The following is a 20,447-nucleotide window of genomic DNA, read 5'->3' on the forward strand; positions in this document are numbered from 1 at the left end:
CCCGGCTTAATTTCCGACTTTCCCCACACATTCGGCTCATCCAGCCGAACCGAAGAGTGAAAAGAGTTTTCGAACCCGGCTGACCCGATCCCTCGTCAGCCGAATCGATTGATCTGTCGAAGGGCGCAAACTTCGAGGGTCACTATTCGCAGCCGTTTCGCATCCCGACGCGCTCCGAGAGGAGGATCGTTGACTAGGTCCAAGGTCGGGGAATTTCGGCTCCAACAGGTACCTAGTACAAATTTTGTAACTTTGGCAGATTTTAGCTTTTCGAGTTCGGTTTCGAGTCTAGTTTGCGCCGAAAACACTCAAATGCTCTCTAAATTTTGTTGAAACTTATTTAATAGCTTTTTAAGTTAGTTCCCACCAAAACTTCATAATCAGGGAAGTTTGGGATATTACATCAACCCTATAGTAACAGGCAGCTTGGGCGTTCTCTACTCTTGTGAGGTCAAGGAATGGCCGATGGTAGCTTGAGGAGGAGGTCGGGGTCAAGAAGCCCAGATGCTGTGGTCGGCGTCAGTGGCACAGCGGCGGTGCTGGAGAGGAACTACAGCTGCAGCTTGTAAGCTCGAGTCAGGCCGAGCTATCGGCTCAAGGAGGAGGAGGGTGGCCAAGTCTGGAGACGACGGCGCTGCTTGATACGGTTACCAGGACATTTTATTGCAGCGGCGCTTCGACGGCGGCCGCTGGCCAAGTTTGGACATTTAAGAGGACTTTGGTAGTTTTCTCCGCATTTGACAATCTGCAACACGCGTGGGAGAAATCGGGATACGTGGAAAGATTCATAAGCATCAAGACAAGGACGATGCAAGAAGGTTAGTAAAATAAGTAATCCAATCCGATTTTGGTTCCTGAATACATTGGCTATTCAGTTTGTAAGTTTTTACTGCTCTCTAATTCCAACATTTTTCTTTAAACTAAGAAAATTAATTTTTTTCCTACAAATTAAATAAATAGTAAAAGAGTGTAAAACTATCTTTTTTACTAATCTTTTTATAAAATTATTTTTTATAATTTTATATGGATCTAAATAGCCACTAAATTAAAAAGTTTTATGTAAGAGTTCTAATAGAACTCGGATTTAGAATTCGAATCGAATGTAAAATTCGACCCATTCTCAACCGTAGGGGACAGGTGTAATCCCATACTTTACTACCACCCCCTCTAACCTCAGCCGTTCATCATTGAACGGCGCCTAATTGTCACGCTACTTGGTTGAACGGTGGATCTTTCTCGTCCTTTTGAACACCCTACCCTAATCCACCGCCCGATAAATGCATCTGAATAAGGGGCAACAAGAAGGGTCCTCAACTTTTTAGTAGGGTAACCAAAAACTGAAAAAAGAGAACGACCGACCGACGAAAACTCTTCTATTGTCGCCTCCGTAATCAGCCTCGTCCTCTTCCTTCTAGGGTTAGGGTTAGGGTTAGGGTTAGGGTTAGGGTTTCTTCTTCGAGAGGAGCGATCTCTACTTGTCTTCTTCGACTTCTCGGATCGATCATCGGGTATGGAGTGCTTGACCGAGCTCCCCCACGCGCACGTCGATCGCCGTCCGAGGAAGCGGCAGAGGTTGGGGTGGGACGTCGCCCCCGAATTCCCAACGGTATTGCGCCCTTTCTCTTCTTGATACATGAGATCCTTTGATTTCTTCTATTTTTTCCCTTTTCTTTGCTGTTGTAATCTTGTAGATCAAGAGGAATCTCTGTAGGTTTGTTCATCATATGAAGTTTCGTTAATCGTATGTTGTATTTGTATGCTATGATTCTTTGTTACTGTTGATTTAGGGGCTGTTGATGAATTCTCCGTTCTATATAGGAGGAACAGTGGGTTTTTCAATTAGATCTGACTTTTATGTGTATTGTTTGCTAGTTTTCTTAATCTCTTTCTGAAGTTTGTTTCAGATTTATGGATCCTAATATCTGTTCAATGATATTGGTGTTAGTAGTGGGTCTCTTTCCAGCCATAAAGGAAAAGATGTTTTCCCCCCGGTTTTTATTATTTGTTGGTGTGAACTGAAGATTGTTTACCCCATTCTCTGCAATATAAACTTGGAAAATTCCTTTCTGAAGTTAGGATTAAATATTAATTTTGGTCCTATACTTTTGAATAGTGCAATTGTGTATATATGATTCAGCAAGTGTACTGATTAAATTAATCTATTGCTGATCTACCGCGAACCTAAATAGAGATGAGATCTAGCAGCTAACTATGGATCTTGTGAAAGAAATAACCAAAATTTCACGAACGTTACGGCTCATGCGAAATTATCTGATTAGTCTTTTAAATTTTCCAAGATTTTCCTTCCTTTTAAGGTATTTATTGTAGCATGTGAGTTTTTAGGTCTATGATTAGATTTGATTGTTACTAGTTAAATTGTAGGCTGTGTAATTGCAAGATAGGGACTAATACTAATTTGACTGAAACTTACACCATTCAAATTCTTAGTATTTCTGTGCCTGTCCAAATTATAGTATGGCTGCTCAGCTAGCCAGCAGATTGTCATGATATTGGATTATTTTGCAGGATTGTTACTCATGTATTGCCTTGTATTTGATCCACTTTTGGATATCATGTCTGATTTGTTGGTGTTTGGCCATGTTCTTCTATTTTTTTGAATGTCATGGTGAATCTTCTGCAGTTGGTCTCTTTGTTATGATATTTGCGAATAGTCGAATATTTCATGGAACACAAATGGTCTTTTAAAAGGAAATATATTAGGTTTATTGAAATGTAGATATGGTTTTTGCTAGATTGGTTAATAATCAAGTGTGATCCAAATTTTGTTTACTTTATTCCTGTGAAATTCATCTTCAGCGGCGAAAGAAGATTACTTTTGTTAGATTTATGCCAATTGGTCATTCCTTTTATTTATTTACTTATGAATTGCTTAGATATGTCTTCGTGAGCCAATCCACAATGTGAAATTGATGATTATTGTAGATTTGATGCTGTTTCTCTGTTTATTTTCAAGTATGATATTTCTGATATTCTTAATGACTGGTCATGCTTTGCTGTGCTTGAGCATTCTGAAGTAAGAATATGGAAGTTATTAACGAATTTTATGGAGCTAATTTGATTATGTAAGGAACCCATTTCGTTACTTCTTTATTAAGTGGCAAAAGTAAATGGGTGGTTTTGTGTAGGGTGAGATAGGATTATTATGTGGGCAAGAAGTTGGAGTTATGACCAGCTTGATGTCTGTGGGGCCTTCAAACAGTACTGGTTTCTCTCACCATGCAAAGGGAGAGAGATATGCTTCACCCCCTTGGAGAGAAGATGATAAAGATGGCCATTACATGTTTGCAGTTGGAGATAATTTAACTTCTCGCTGTAATTTCGCTAGATCACAATTGCCAATATTCTCATTTCGCAAAGCTGAATTTGAATTCTGAATTCTTGTCATTTTGCTGTATAACATCTGGTTCAATTGTTTTGGATCATCTAAACCAGCTATTTGCTCGCTAACTAAATTTTCTTTCTTAATTCTGCAAGGTTTTGAAATTTCTATGTTCTTCTCTTTACAATAATATATGGGAACTCTAAATATGAAAGGAATTGGCACTTTGTAGCAATTTTTTGCCAGCAAGGCACAAAATATTGCAACAGCATAAGAACTTCATTTGCCGTCTGGGTTTCCGACAGTCTGAATTGTGCATTTGTAGTTTAAGAAAACTCCTTTTTTTTGGTTTTTAAGAATGATTAATCTGTATATCTGATTATTTTCTTCTCTTTTATTTGCAGATAAGATCAATACCAAAATGGGAGAAGGTAGGTCCAAAATCTGCTAACTTGATATTTAATGAAGGTTTCTCATAATGTAGATGTTATTCCATCTTAGTTGCACTAAAACTACGGGGGGGGCGGGGGTGGTTGGGGTGGGCACATTTTAAAACATTTTCTCCGTTTACTGTGGTTGGCCTGAGTCGTTCTGTTTTCCAATTGTACTGAAGAGCTTCTTTTCATTGTTCATATCAGGTACTTTTGGCCAGGTTTTGGAGTGTTGGGACAGGGAGAGGAAGGAAATGGTGGCTATCAAGATTATTCGCGGGATCGAAAAGTATCGAGAGGCTGCAATGATAGAGATTGATGTTCTCCAACAGCTTGGAAAACATGACAAGAGCGCATCTTGGTTAGTCAAATTGTTTAAATACTTGATTTTACTAATGTTCTTTTGGGTTGGTCATGTTTCTTGATATTCTGCTGCAAATATGATAATCATGCATAAGCTGGTCTACTTTTGCAGTTGTGTACAAATAAGGAACTGGTTTGATTATCGTAACCATATCTGTATAGTAAGTATACGATTGATTTGTGATGATTTCCCATTTTCTTAAGCTTCCTTGGGAGTTAAACATGTTGGTGAATTCAAATGGTTTAACAGGTTTTTGAGAAGCTTGGGCCAAGCTTATTCGATTTTCTACGGAAAAACAATTATCGCTCATTTCCAATTGATCTAGTTCGTGAGCTTGCCAGACAACTATTGGAATCTGTAGCATGTGTGTTGGCAATCCTATCTTATATTTCTTTATTCTTATCTAATGTGGATAGTCATCTGTTGGCTTATAAATATTTTTCTCCTCTTTTAACTATTATCAATTTTGTGCTTAGTTATGGGCACTAAGATAATTTGGTTTGTGTGGCTATCAGTGCTATGATGGCTATCTTGTTGATATTTAACTTTAAAAAATCTTTTTATTTCAAAATTCTAATATGCTCTTAACGCCTTCTGTTTATTTATTTTTCTTTGGGTGATTTATTTCTGTGCAGTTATGCATGATATGTGCCTCATTCACACTGATTTAAAGCCTGAGAACATTCTTCTTGTTTCTCCGGAGTACATTAAAGTACCGGACTACAAAGTATTGTTATTAACCTTTTCTGATGTAGTTTTGCATAATTTTCTCCTGTGCCAGTTGTTGATCAGTCATTAGTATTGACTTTCAAATCTTTTGCCAGCCAACTATGTTTCTGCCACTTTAGTGTAGTTCTAGCAATCATGTCTTTCTGCACACAGGCTTCATCCCGATCCCCGAAGGAAGGCTCCTACTATAAGCGCTTACCCAAGTCAAGCGCTATCAAGCTAATTGATTTTGGTAGCTCAACCTATGATCACAAGGATCACAGTTACATAGTATCCACAAGGCATTATCGGGCTCCTGAAGTTATCTTAGGTTAGTCTTTGGTTTGAACACTCCTTTTTTTCTTCTATTTCCCTTTGATATTTGCTTTACTCATATTTGCTTGGGTTATTGCATTCAGGTCTCGGGTGGAGTTATCCCTGTGATATATGGAGTGTTGGTTGCATACTTGTTGAACTTTGTTCGGTATTGCTCATTTTGGTATATAGTATGTGTATTTGGAAAATTTTACCTCTCTGCAAAATGTTAATATTGCGTAAGTTGCAAGTGCAGGGTGAGGCATTGTTTCAGACTCATGAGAATTTGGAACACCTGGCCATGATGGAGAGGGTTCTAGGACCTTTGCCCCACCACATGCTCAGAAAAGCCGAGTACGTCTGATAAACTTATTGCATTGGGATGAGTTGGCTATTGAATGTTAGCTCTTTTAATGCTTTTTTCTTTTCTTTCTGACTTCCTATAGTCGGCATGTTGAGAAGTATGTCAGAAGAGGGCGCCTGAACTGGCCAGAGGGTGCAACCTCAAGGGAAAGCATAAAAGCTGTTTTGAAGCTGCCTCGCCTTCAGGTATGTTGGCAGAAAGTTGCAACACTTGTTATAAGATTGCTAAAGTGGACCTTACCAGTACCATGGCCTTTTGTAGGCATCCGAATTTTAAAAAAAATGTTTTTATTCTAAGACCTAATCTTACAGTATTTTTGTATTAGGTGCCTTAAACTTTTAAAACTTTTGATGCTACTTTTGTACACGACAGTATCTTTGGTTGAATATTCTCTTTATCTGACAGTATTCTGTTAAGGATGTTAAGGCTTTGGCAGTAAAATTGAAACTTAGGAAGTTTAGGTACCATTAAAAAAAAAATACTGTTGAGGTTTTGTAGTAAAATCAGTAAATAAGAATCTTTACGTACCTATTTAAAGATGAACCATTTGGGTACGGTCTGTAGGTCTTTACTTAAAAAAGTTTTGTTTGTTTGGTTTTGCGCCTTAAATCTGTCAAGCGGGTTTCATAACGGATTCAATATGGTGCAGAATTTGGTGATGCAGCATGTAGACAATTCAGCAGGAGAGCTTATCAACCTTCTACAAGGCCTTCTCGGGTACGATCCGAAAGACAGGTTGTCAGCACATGATGCACTGAGGCATCCCTTCTTCACAGGGATGTGCCACCGCAGGTCATAGACATTATTGGCTAGTAATGTTGGCGGTAGTTTTACATCATGTATCGGTGCAATAATGTCTACGATGATGGTGGCAGAAAGGAGACAGCGTGGCACAAACTTTTTGTCGAGCTTCTTTACCTGAACTGTATTCTTCGTGTTAAACCTGTTGGGGCGGCGTGATGTCCGCCTAAAGTTGATTTAGGCGGAGCTCTGATAATGTATACTCATGTACAGTGAATGTTGACTACGTATATCTATCGGCTTAATCATTGGTTTAATCTAAACTTTGCATTCTCTGTTTAGTTGACGTGTTTGTGATGTGCGGTTAGATTGATGTAATCATCTGTCGGCGCTCCTTGATTTCAGTTTTTAGGTCTTGTTTACTTGGTTGACATGCAATTTAACTTGTCAGACTCTGACAAGTGATTGATTTCACGGTTGGGAGTCCCTAGATCTCTTTTTTCCCAGTGGTGGTGGTGGAATCAATCATCATGATAAATTAATTTAATTTTAGAGCAAATGCTATTTATGCACTTATTTTAGGGGCACGCTCGGAGGCGTGGATTGGCCGAAGATTGGATTGAAAGTAAGTTCAATTCTGATTGTATCCGTCGTTTGTGATGGGAGATAGGACAGGATTATGCTAATCTGTCCCGCCCGACGTATACCGCTCGTTCTCGCGTGGGGTGGGGTTTGTAACAAACAAATCTCTGACGGTGATGTTTGGGATTCTCCCGGATTGGATAAATTAGAGCCGGAGTCTCATCATCGCCTAAACCTATTTTGCCGAAAGTATCTTTTGACGAGGCAACCATCCGTCGAACTACTTTCCTCTATTCTCTCTGCTCCAAGATTCATTCATCCTTAATTCAAATTTAAATTCCAAACCTAAAAAATTATATTTCAGTTAAATCTTGCATTATAGATTCAAAAATTAAATTCTAATTTAATTTGAAATTTAAATTGAACTCTTTGATTTGAAATTATGTATAAATACAATTTTAATTCGGATATTTTAATTTAAATTAATTCATTAATATTTAAATTCTAATTTTTTTAATTTGAAGTTTGAATTTGAATTCAAATTTAAGCATTATACGTTAGCTAATGTGGCATCTTCACTAACATGCGAAATTTTGAAATCAAATTTAAACTTCAAATTCCAAATAAAATTCAAAATTTAAAGAAGTTTTAACTTTAAAATAATAATTTGAATTTAAATTTTACTTTCGAATTTAAATTTTACTATCAAATTCAAATTTGAAGATAAAATTTTAAGTTAATTTTATATTTTGAAATATAAAATTATTTATTATATTACATAATATTAATGAAGGGATTCTGAAAAATGAATTTAAGCTAACAGTTAAACAAAAAGTATAATCTAATTTTAAAAAAATCATCCTCTATAGATAATCCAGTCTCCCTATTATTCTAGAAATACCGAACATAAGAATGGACTATTATTTATCCAATCAAAAATACTAATTCTATCATATCCAATCCCCTTCAATTATATCTCTTCCAATCCGATTCTTGATATCAAATATAGGTGTGATATAGCACTCTAGGTTTTTTGTGGTTAGGATTTGTTCTCTATTCTTATAAAAATTTTTTTCTTATACTAAAGTTCAAAAAGACCTTTTTTTTTTTTTTGTTTTTTCACTTCTTAGTTGCCCTTAAAATACTAAAATGTGCAACAAGGGTGTAAAATACTGTTATGTACATCCCTATAGGCCTTCGTTCTCTAAGACAGCGTTTGGTTGCGGGATAAAGTGGGAATAGGCTACTTTATTACTCTAATTCACCCAAACACTGGATGAATCAATGGGTTTATTTAATCTCACTCTTAACGATTTATCTAAGGATAATCCGTTAAGAGCTCTCCTTTGGAAATAGTGGAATAGGGCATTTCAACTGGTTCATCCCACGGGCAAGGGATGGAAAATGAGGATGCGAATGCGATCATTCGTCTCTTTCGTTAATGCTCGACACCTACCTTTCTCCTCACTCATTACTTCTCTGTTGCTCCCTCTTTCTCGTGTTAGATGCCATCTTCCTCTGCTCTACTCCTCTCTTCTCATTTCGCAGCGGCCATAATCAATGAGTAAGATCTCATATCAGATTGGCCTTCATCGGTAACTCCTCTCTCATCTTGCTTTTTTCTTTTATACTCCTCTCGCAGTCTCGGTCAACTACTGCTATCAATGAGCAAGATCTCACTTGAGATCCATTTTCATTGCTAACTGTCACGCCCCGAAACCCGCCACTTTGCTTCGGGCAGGCCGATAGACCGCCGAACGGACAATGCTTCCCTTATCTGCCCAAGGCGTCACAATCAATACAATTCACGCGGTTCCAAATAGGAAAAGAATTCATGCACAGATTGCATAAGGAAGGTATCATAAACATTAATACTATGCTATTACAATCATTCGTTCGTATTCACATTACATTTACATTTACATTCTCTTTGCTTTCAAATACAATCAACTTTATTACAATTTTGTTTCTTTTTTTTCTTTCTATACCATAAGCTATGCTGACCCATAGTATATCTATCTTTGGTCTCAAGTGGTAGGGCGTTATCTATTGAGCTACGCCCTTTCCTCACGCCACCGCGCCGCTCACGTGTGGACCTGAAAAATATGGGGGTGAGAACTATAAACATAGTTTCCAGTGGGTACGACTGTTAGATGTATGACCTAGAAGCCAACCAGGTCGACACATATATTCTTTCTAGGATGTAAATTTGTATTTAATTTTAAAATATTATGAATAAATTTGAGTTCTTATTTTCATTCATGTTGTGTATGTGTCCATGAATCGTCCAAGAAATTAATAAGATGATGACATATATTCTCAAGAGTTAAGAATGTGAGACATGTGTCATTGGTGATTAATTCCTAAATGCTCTCAATCGATGGATCATCATGGGGATGGTAATTGATCCGGTTAGATTAGTATATAGGTCGCTTCCCTTTTTGGGTAGACGAGTCTCGAGTCGACAGTGTAGGGACACTGAAGCGAATATACAGGTGGTTGTTAGAGAACAAGGGTACCAAGCGTGACCAACGCGAGAAGTCATTTAGATGTTTATTCACTTGTCAGTGACTTACTTAATGTTGCAGTAGTGTGACTGGTCCTTTGATCTGCGATGCTTCAGCTATTCATATTGAGGTTACTGTATTTTGACTATATATTCACTTGGTCCCTAACGATTCGGATCCTTGCGGTGCATGTTGACTGAAGTAGGTTCATTGTAGGAATAGAGTGCGCACTTAGATGGAATCTATCTCCCTTGGTAGATAGAGGCGTTAATATTATGTGATTTATGAGACCGAGTTTAGAAGATCTTGACCAGTGCAAAGTTAATAGCAGAAAAGGGTTTTCGATATTAGAAACTCGAGTCGAATAAATTTGACATATGACAGACGATGGGATTTGACGAGTTATTTCATGACCTCCATTTAGTCGAGACCCATGATAGAAGGATTGTATCACATGATAACTGCACCAAGAGGTTTAGTATTCCATTATACTGGAATGCCACTATATGCTGTTAGGTGTCACTGGTGGATTGTAAGACTCATGAGAATTATTTAGATGATCAATAATTCTCATTGAGCTGAGTTGGAATTGTTCCGATCCACTAAAAGGAGTTTCAGTGATATCATTGATAGTGATCAAAATATATCTTACTACCAGATAGAATAGAACTTATGGGGTCACACATATAAGAGGTTGTGATTGATCGGATAGCTAGATCGCAATTTTTGAATCGTCAAAGAACCTAATTATCAATACATTGATAATTGGGCTAATTTATAATTGTTACAAATTAGTGGTATTAAAGTGTAAATGTTACAAGAGAGGACTTACTAATAGTTAGTAAATTATGAGAGTACTTATGTGCAAATATTGCATTATTAATTTGATATGATTAAATTAAGATAAAGTTCAAGTTGAATTAAATTAGAATTTGATTAATCTAACCAATTAACGAAAGGATAAATTTAAATCTAAATTTGTACTTATCCTTAATGGTCATTATATTATTTAAAAGAGCATTATATTTCTCTATATAATATACGAGAGTTTTTAGAAAATCCTAGCGGTCATCTCTTCTCCTCTCTCTTCCATCTTCTAGCAAGAAGGACGTCCTTTGCAAGGGAGCTAGCACCCTGGTGAGGACATCGATCAAATCACCAACCTCCTGTGGATACCTATAGAGGTCGGACGCGTGTGCGGCTTCAAGAGAACCTAATTCCACGATCATTAAATTGAGGTGAAAATCTAACCGCCCAAAAGGTAAAAATTTGATCTTATTTTTCTCCTTTAATCTTAAAGAAAATGAGTTATCCTAATTGCGTGGTTTTGAGATCGGGTCTCAAGAGTTTTCAAAATCAAATTTGTTTGATTTTTTTTTCCTGCTGTGTTTTTACCGTACGCAATTTTCTAACACTGGTATCAGAGTCATCCTCATATTTCTCGAGATTAAAATTATAAATTTGGGTATTTTAAACCGTTTTTCGCCGGTTGAATGATTTTTAGATCGTTTTTGGCTGATTCGAAAATTTGAAAGTGATCAAATAATTTAATATTTAGCTTCTAGCAAAAAAAAATTAAGTTACTCTAGCAGTCTGTACGGATGCTACTGTAGCATTTGTACGGATGTGAATTTTTTTAAAAATTTGATTAGATCGATTTTTCTTAAGAGGAAAATCTAATTTGATTAGATCAAAATTACATCTTGATGAGATGTTATGTTTGAAGATTAAGTTTTTGATCAAGATTATCAACGATCAATAAGATTGATTGATTTTAGTGATTTTTCAAATCATTGGTCAAATTTACATCTTGATTTTTCGAATTACTATTATTTTTCGAATCATTGGTTAACGGTTAATTAGAATGCTCAAAATTAAATATTATGCATATGATGTATGAGATACATATCGGTGATGATCATGGATAGCGACCTATTTTTGTTTCGATATGTGATGTATGATGTGTATGTAGAATCCTATAATTTTAAATTTATTTAAATTAAGGACTTTGTATTAGAGATGGCTATTTTGGGCGCCTGCGTGTACAAGTCGATTTATTTGGAGACCTGTGTGTATCAATCGGTTAGAGATAAAAGTTATCAAATGTAATTAATTTTTATTTTATCTTTATTGTTGGGTTGTATATTGTATGGTTGCACGTCATTGGTTGATCGGTTGCAAGCCGAAAATCACGCAAAGGCCAGATAGAGACAAATACTTGATGGCGGTCGGATCAAGGTGTTAATAAGGATCCGATCAAGTTGTAGCTCCAGATCGGATCAAATAGTTGAAGACGATCAAACCAATGACGTGTGTGTGCTTGTAATTTATGACCCTAAGACTCCGATTCCGACTCAGTGGCTCGAGTCCGAATCCACTTCTTAGATCCATGATCATCACCAGTTATAATATATTTTCATGCGCGGATTATTTTTATTTATATTAGATGTAAATAAATAAAATAAAATTTGAGACCTAAATTTTAATCTCCTCACAAATATTAAGTCGAGCGGTCTTCCGCCGTTGTAGAAGTGCGAGCATTTTTCTGGTATTGATTGGCACGGCTGGTTACAGTGGTCAGTTGCATTGGGAAGACGCAACCACTCTATTAGCATGAGATACTGCAGAGTAAAGATGGGGTTGGGCCCAATAACTGTTAGGTGAGGGATCCAATGACGGCTTTGCTTATGCGTTTGAACGGTGGGTCTGACTTAACTAAAAAATGGGGCAAATAATAGTCAAGTGAGGCCTACAGGACTTAGAGACCGATCACTGCAATTTGCTTAAGAAGCATTGGACAAGAGTTGTCCACTCATCGGTTTGCATATCACCAATAACTGTTAGGTAAGGTGGTACGTTAAACTGGTGGAACCGCAGTACCCACTTGAAATTTTTTGTCGCAGTAGGTTTCCGTTTCTCTACCCGAGGAGTGTAAGAGACTCGAGAAAATAGTGGGGGGCTAAATTGTTTTTAAAATTCCTAAAACAAAATTTTAAAACAAATAAAAATATCTAATTTTAAATCTTTACTCTCTACAGAACAAAATGTCCGCTTCCAATCCTCTCTCTCGTATTCTTGAAACAAATTGCTTAATTGGAACTAACTATAAAGATTGGCTAAAGAACTTAAAAATAGTTTTGAGTTATGAAAAGCTCAATTATGTTCTCAACCAGGAGCCCCCCACGTTACCAAACCGTCCGACAGCTGACCAAAGGGCGGCTCAGGACCGCCCCTTAGCTTTTCGAGTCCGTTTTCATGTCCAATTTGTGCCGAAAACACTCGAATACTCCCCAAACATTTTAATAGCTTTTTAAGCTAGTTCCTACCAAAATTTCATAAGTGTAGAAGTTTGGTATATTATACTAACTCCTTTTCAAACCTTCGGATTTGACTGGTATTAATAGGTACTTTCTTCTCGCAACTCGTCGTGGGCTTCTCAGGCAAGAAACCGCTTCCGACCTTCTCGCCAACTTTACTGTATTTGTTAAGTCACCCATTAAGTGTGACCACAAGTCTTGCAAGTAAAATGCATGGGTATTTGGTCCTTTTTCTTCTATAAAATTGAGTGGGATTCAGAGATAGCGATTCTTGATTATCTTACCTCTTGCTCGAAACCCAGTCTCTATTACTATTCTGTTGGACTTATACTGTACCTGTGTAGGCATAGAAGTGATTACTGTTGAAAATTTCAGTCTTCTATTTATTTTGTCGATGTGAGGTTTTATTGATTTTACTCCCAATTTAATGTGCCTTTGTAGATATGCCTTTCACTTTTTCTTGCAAGTTGTTAATTTGAAATATATTTTGCTCAAGGACTTTTAGAAACCCACCATTTCTGAGTTTTGTACGCTTTTTTTTTCAACAATCCACCAGTGATGCCTAGCAGCATGTAGTGGCAATCCAGTCAAAAGTGAATATCGGACTGAACCTCTAAATGCAGTTACCATACAATACAATCCTTCTATCGCATAGTTCCAACTGAGTGGAGGTCATGAAATATTTGTCAAACCTCATCACCCCATCATATGACAAATTTGATAGGATAGAAGCTCTTATAGTTACTCTTGGAAACCTCTTTCCATACACCATATTACCTCGGCCAAGGATTTTTAAGCTTTGCCTTACAAATAGCATAGAACTAATTATCTCTACCGAGAGCAATAGATCCCCTATAAACACACACCTATTCCTGATATGAACCAACTGCAGCCAAAATATACTGCTAAGACCTATGGCTAGGATCAGAGTTCGTTGCATAGTTAAACTACAGTAGCCTTACATTGAATGGTCGTGGTGTCGGAGGTCTAAGGATCAGTTATACCACTGCAATATCGAACCAGTTACTGACGAATGAGTAGACATCCATATAACTATTCGTAGTTGGTCACGCTCAGTACCCTTGTTCTCTAACAACCATCTGCATGTTCGCTCCAGTGTCCCCACACTGATGACTCGAGATTCGTCATCCCAAAAGAGAAGCGGCACACACATCAATCTTATCAGATCAATCATCGTCCCCATGATGATCCACCGATTGAGAGCATTTAGGAATTAATCACCAATAATATGTATCTCAAATTCTCAACTCTTGAGAATATATATTATCATCTTATTAATTCAAAGGACGATTCACAGACACATTAAACATGAATGGAATAAAAATGTCCAATTATATAAATAATAAAAATTAAGTACAAATATATGTCCCATAGAAAATAAAATGCGTCAGCCTAATAGGCTTTTAGGGCATAGAACTAACAGTCGCGCTACCTCAAGCAGTGAGCTCCGGAGTTGTCACATCTGGGCGGTAGCAGAATTCTCCCCAGCAGACGATCCCAGCGGGTTGTAGCGGAATTAAACCCAACTAAAGGAATTTGGTTTGGTGAGTTAGGCTTAACCTATGGGTTGGCCGAGATGATTGGGTTATGGCATAGACACGACATGCATCATGAGCATAGTAGCTTGTTTGTTTACAGTTTCATGTTACAAGCATAGTAGATGCATTAGTTATGAATTATATTTTCTTTCTTTACTACTTGTGCCTCATTAGACCTAGTAGAAAAGTTGGCAGGGTTTGCGGCTAATCCCAGTGGGAACTTCTTTTAGTTCTCACCCAACTATTTTGCAGATCCTAGCACGAGTAGAGCGGTCGAGGATCGTGGCAAGGGTATAGCGCATTAGGTAGAGGACCTTCATACTTTAGTTCTATCCTATGCTACTATTTTGTACATGATGAGAGAACTTGTAGAGGTCATATATTGAGAGATGAAAAATGTACGTAATGACAATTGAAGAAAGTTATATTTTGGCTAATGTAAGTAAAACATGGTTGATTGGTTTTAATAGCTAGTTATTACTCTCACTCGCTCTTGTATATTTGCCCTCGTGCAAATTATGTATATTATTATTTTTTCTGGGTAAACTCTTTATATATGTTGTTTGTTGAGCCTTGGCGGACAGGGGAGGCTCTGTCCGTTCGGCGGTCTGTGCTCGCGCCCGAACCAACCAAATAGGCGGTCCTAGGGCGTGACAGATCAGAGTGGTATCAGAACATGGAGAAGTAAAAGTCTATGATAGCCACAAGGACTTAGGTACATGAGTGACGTGGATCTGAGTTATGGTGGAAGCTAAATTAATTGGGTTTAGTTGCTAGTGTGTCTCTAATGGTAATTAGGGACTAATCCACGTTGTTATTGTTCTCAACTCAAGGAGGTTATGTTGGCGGCCGACAACATAATGCCTAGAGATGGAAATGGGTGCACTTGCATACTTTCGCCTAATTTGGTTTTGTTTGGATAGGTTATTGAGTCGTGTGGATATCGTGGGTCGAGTGGTTAACTTGGTTGTTACGTTTCTGGAGGCAATGACGCCGAGGAAATGCCCCACGACGAGGTCTACTCCGACACCCCGATCTGAGGTGCTTGGGTCATCTGGGTCCGAGAATTATGTGCTCAAGTGACTACACTAGTTGGAGTGATGCAGCGACAGAAGGAGCAAATTAGGAAGCTTCAAGACTTGGTGTCGCAATAGGTGGTGGCGGCGGCGACGGCACCTGCGAGCCAGGAACCGCCTGCGCCTTCAGCGCCGGTTCCTAATGTTACTTGGGGAGCAAATATAGCGGTCGTACTGGTGACGACTCGCCACGTTCCGGCAAGTACTCATCCGACGGCTACTGGATCCTCGATCCCCGATCTAGCGGTGATGGAGGCCGAGAGGGAGCGAGCACTTGTAGCTCTTACGACCTTTAAGAGGCTCAACCCTCCTACCTTCGATTGGAAGGTAGTGGACCCATGGGCTATGGAGGCATGGATTGCCTTTATAGAGGTTTTGTTCGAGGACATCTACACTATGGAGCAAGCTAAAGTTCATTTGGCCGTGCACTGTTTTGAGAAGTCAGCCCAAGTTTGGTGGAGAAGAGTCAAGAAGAATCGATCTTCGGATCTTCCTCCAATCACTTGGGAGGAGTTTCAAGGGTTGCTGTTTAGCGAGTACTTTCCCGACAGCGACAAAAGAAAAATGAAGGAGGACTTCTGAAAATTGAGGCAAGGGAGTCGCTCTGTGCGGGAGTAAGAGCAGGAGTTCTCGCGCATAGTAAACTGTGTCCCTGACGTAGTTCATAGTGACCAGGATAAAGCATAATGTTTTGAGCGAGGGTTGCAGCCTGATATTTTTTAGGGTGGTGCATTCTTTCAAGCTGTGGACTTTTGTGGAGGTGTTGGATCATGCTCTATGGGTGGAGCGAGGAAATGCGATTGCATGTGATGAGCGTGAATCGTTTGAAAAGAATAAAGAGAAGAAGCAGACTATAAGTGGTACCGGAGGACAATCGAGTTCTAACAGACCCCCTCGGTACCCTCGAGCGCAGTTGAGGAGCCGTGGACCCCTTCGGTGTGTTATTTGTGGCGGAGATCATAGGCCGACGGTCTGTGCACAACGTGAGGGCTATAGCTGCGGCCAGGCCGGACACCTGAGTCATGAGTGCTCGGGTGGATCATTGCCTGCCCCATCATCTGCGTCGGTTCAATCAGCCCTGAGACAGTTTATAGGAGTTCCGCCTGTCGTATCTGCTGAACGCGCGATGTCGCCGCGTCAACCCGAGGAATCCCGATCGGCGCCTAGTGGTCGTGTTTTTTCCGCTCAGGTGGAGGAGCCTGCCGTTGTCGACAACGTCGTGGCAGGTATGTGTTGATAAATGGAGTCAGATCTAGAGCTTTCTTTGATACGAGCACATCACATTCATTCATTAGTCAACTCTTTGCTAGTACGTATGGTATAGATAAGGGGAGTGTGGATGCTTGGTGGGTTTACGCTCTTGAACACACAATTAGTGTTAAAGAAGAATGCTCGGCTTGTCCAATACAAGTAGGTGATTGGATTATGCCGGCAAACTTGCTCGTGTTGAGCCGCTTGAAGGCTTTGACCTAATCTTGGTTATGGATGGCTCTCGAAGTATTATGCTACTATCGATTGTGAGAGTAAGATAATAATTTTTCGTGAGCTTGGACAAGAAGAGTTCGCCTATCGCAGGTGTAGGAGCTCGCTCTTTGCTATGACGGTGTCAGCGTCGCCAGCGAGGAAGTTAATTAATAGTGGTTGCATAGCTTATTTGGCGACGGCGGTGGAGACTCGTAAGGAGATTCTGCTACTTGAAGATATTCTAGCAGTCCGAGAGTTTTCGGCTGTATTTCCCGAGGAGTTGCCAGGATTGCCACTGGACTGGGAAATCAAGTTTGTGATAGACTTGGTTCCCGAAACTGTGTCGATTTCAAAGGCTCCGTATAGAATAGCACCAGTCGAGTTAAAGGAATTGAAAGCTCAATTGCAGAATCTTCTCGACAAGGGCTTCATTAAGCCAAGTGTGTCGCCTTAAAGAGCTCCAGTGCTATTTGTGTAAAAGAAGAATAGAACGCTCCGGCTTTGTATAGATTACCGCAAGCTGAACAAGGTTATGATCAAGAATAAATACCCGTTGACTCGTATTGATAATTTTTTTGACCAACTGCAAGGGTCTCGGGTATATTCGAAAATCGATCTGTGGCGGTTTGTGGAGGGATTTGCAAAGATTACTACTCTACTAATGTGCCTCACACACAAAAGAACTAAGTTCGTGTGGAGTGACGAATGTGATCAAAGCTTTAGAGAGTTGAAAGAAAAGTTGACAGCGCCAGTACTCGCCCTACCAGCGTCGGAGAAGAGTTTTGTGGCGTATAGCGATGCATCCTATCGAGGTCTTTGGTGTGTTTTAATGCAGGGGGGTGAGTTATTGCATACGCTTCTCGTCAATTGAAGAGCTATGAGAAAAACTACCCTATTCATGACTTAGAGCTAGCCGTGGTGGTTTTTGCCTTAAAGTTTTGGAGGCATAGCATTGTGAAGTGCATACGGATCACAAAAGCCTCAACTATTTGTTCACGCAAAAGGAGTTGAATCTAAAACAGCGCCGGTGGTTGGAACTATTAAAAGATTATGACGTAACCATTTTATATCACTCGGGGAAAGCCAATGTGGTGGCAGATGCACTTAGTAGAAAGTCCGTAGAAAATCTTGCAATAATGATCACGGGTCAATCGTCGTTGCTTGAGGAAATGTGGCAGTTCAATTTAGAGGTGGTAGCTACAGACACCCTAGTTGTTCTTACTGCCCTAGTCGCCCAACTGACTTGTTGGAGAGGATCAAGGATCGACAGTCTTCAGACGCGAATCTCCAAAAGATACGACGCGATGTTGAGGGCGGGTGTCAGTGATTTTAGTATTGGCCCCAATGGCGCACTTCGATTTCAGAACCGGTGGTGTGTACCAAATGAGAAAGGAATTCGATGAGATATTCTACGCGAAGCTCATCAATCTCCCAACAACATTCATCCAGGTGGCACTCAGATGTGCACAAATTTAAAAATGCATTATTGGTGGCCTGGGATGAAAAAGGACATTGGGTGCTTCGCGGCACAGTGCTTGGTGTGCCAACAAGTCAAAACGGAACACCTACTTCAGGCAGAGAAGCTTCAAAGTTTACCGATTCCCATTTAGAAGTAGGAGGACATAGCCATGAATTTTCTCGTGGGATTACCCCGTTTGCAAGGGGATCACGACGCAATTTGGGTGGTGGTGGATCGCCTAGCAAAGTTAGCACATTTTCTACCAATCCACACCACTTGGTTGGGTGACAAACTAGCGCAGCTTTATCTCGATAAGATTGTACGGCTACATGGTATCCCGACATCTATTGTATCAGATAGGGACCCTAGGTTTGCATCTCATTTTTGAAAGAGCTTGCAAGAAGCTTTGGGCACACTACTCGATTTCAGTACGACATTTCATCCTCAAACTAATGGCCAGTAAAAGAGGACAATTCAAATCCTTGAGGAAATGCTTCTAGCGTGTGTACTCAATTATAAGGGTGGATGGCAGATTCATTTGCCTATGGCTGAGTTTGCATATAATAATAGCTATCAAGATAGCATTAGAATGGCACCATTCGAGGCTCTTTATGGGAGAAAGTATCGATCTCCTATACATTGGAGCAAAGTGGGTGAACGAGTCACCCTTGGGCCGGATGTGTTATGGGAGGTGGAAGAAAAAGTCTGCCTTCCTCGCCAAAGGCTTTTGACGGCGCAAACTCGACAGAAGAATTATGCGGACGTGCGTCGGCGAAGTAATGATTCGCGGTTAGAGACCGCATTTTCTTGAAGGTGTCACCCATGCGCGGTATAAAGCGGTTCGGGATTCTGGGAAAGCTTAGTCCCCAATATATTGAACCGTATGAGATTTTGAAGCGTGTGGGTGCGGTGGCGTATAGGCTTGCATTACCGCCAAAGCTTGCAGGAGTTCATAATGTTTTCCATGCGTCTACACTCTGCATGAACGTTCATAACTCCTCTCACGTCCTTCAATTCGAATCAGTGGAGTTGCACGAGGATATGACTTAAGAGGAGTACCCGGTGTGTATCCTCGCTCGAGAATTGAGGAAATTACAAAATTGTGCAATTCCATATGCGAAAGTCCAATAGAGTAACCATGATGAGTGCGAAGCTACCTGGAAACTTGAAGATGTGATGCGAGAGCACTGCCCTCATCTTTTTGAGCAAATGAGTTGAGGTGTGAATTTAAGTTTCGCGGACGAAACTATTTTTAAGGGGTGAGGAATGTAATATATTGAACCTGAGTTTGTCGTACCAAACTTTGGCCAAATTGACCAAAGTGTGGTATGGGGGCGATTGGTGAAGCCACCGTACTACTTTGGAGGCTCTGGAATGATTAGAAGTGAGTTTTGGGAGTGTTCGAGTGTTTTCAACGCAAATTGGGCTCGAAAACGAACTCCGAGATGTTAAGCCTGCTGAAACTGCAGGTTTTGTGTTGAGTACCGGAACTATAAGATACCGAACTTCTAAAATCATGAAGTTACGCTGTACATTTGGTTGGAGAGCCATTAGAATGGTTTCGATGAAGTTCGGTGAGGTTCGGGAGCATTCGGGCGTTTCGGTGTGCGTAGGCGCGAAAACGGAACCCGAAAGGCTATATTGGACTGTGAGCTAAATCCGGCATTTGCGTGGATAAAAAGATGATGAAAACATGCTTGAAAATATGTTTGGAGAGTCTCGGTTCGATTTGAAAAGAATCGGAGGTCAGACGAGCAAAAACAGACGAAAACGGGCGAAAATGCTGAAAATTTGGCTGTCCTTGAAGGCTGGTTTCTGGACCTTCGGGGACCGGTCTCTCAGTCAAGGACCGGTCTCTTGGGACCGGTCCCTCATCGCAAGGACCGGTCCCTGAAGCCCGAAAATGCCCAGTTCAGGCTGTTGCAAGAGAGGCATTGTTGGGGGGTTTTTCAGCAATTTTGCATTTATGAGAGTGTATAGAGAGGTGTGTTGGGCTTCTCCTTCACTCTCCCTCACTCCCACACCGTTCCATCTCCCTCTCTATCTCTCTAAACGAAAAAGAAGAAGAGAAGAAGAAGAGGAAGAAGAAGGAGATGGTGGAGAAGAAGAAAAGCAAGGTGGGGCTTCATCTTCTCATCTTCTTCCTCTCCATTGGGCTAGCTTGAGAGGTAAGCTTGCTACTCCCTTTAATGGTAGATCTCTAGGATTAGCTTTATATGC

General features: G+C 39.9%; 1 protein-coding gene across 3 annotated transcripts; it reads left to right on the forward strand.

The window, feature by feature from the left end:
- LOC109726476 (serine/threonine-protein kinase AFC2-like) lies at positions 1,302 to 6,604 on the forward strand. Of its 3 annotated transcripts, XM_020256073.1 has the most exons (12): positions 1,302 to 1,606; positions 3,147 to 3,333; positions 3,745 to 3,771; positions 3,979 to 4,132; positions 4,247 to 4,295; positions 4,385 to 4,499; positions 4,771 to 4,862; positions 5,018 to 5,174; positions 5,263 to 5,327; positions 5,415 to 5,512; positions 5,605 to 5,707; positions 6,172 to 6,604. In XM_020256073.1, the coding sequence occupies exons 1-12, from the start codon at positions 1,511 to 1,513 to the stop codon at positions 6,319 to 6,321; spliced, it is 1,293 nt and encodes a 430-aa protein (XP_020111662.1). In that variant the 5' UTR covers positions 1,302 to 1,510; the 3' UTR covers positions 6,322 to 6,604. The 3 variants fall into 3 exon arrangements, with proteins under 3 accessions (XP_020111662.1, XP_020111664.1, XP_020111663.1); XM_020256075.1 differs by lacking the exon at positions 3,147 to 3,333 and having other exon boundaries at positions 1,303 to 1,606; XM_020256074.1 differs by lacking the exons at positions 4,385 to 4,499; positions 4,771 to 4,862 and having other exon boundaries at positions 1,303 to 1,606.

The sequence above is a fragment of the Ananas comosus genome, linkage group 21 (genome assembly GCF_001540865.1).
Source record: "Ananas comosus cultivar F153 linkage group 21, ASM154086v1, whole genome shotgun sequence".
NCBI lineage: Eukaryota > Viridiplantae > Streptophyta > Magnoliopsida > Poales > Bromeliaceae > Ananas > Ananas comosus.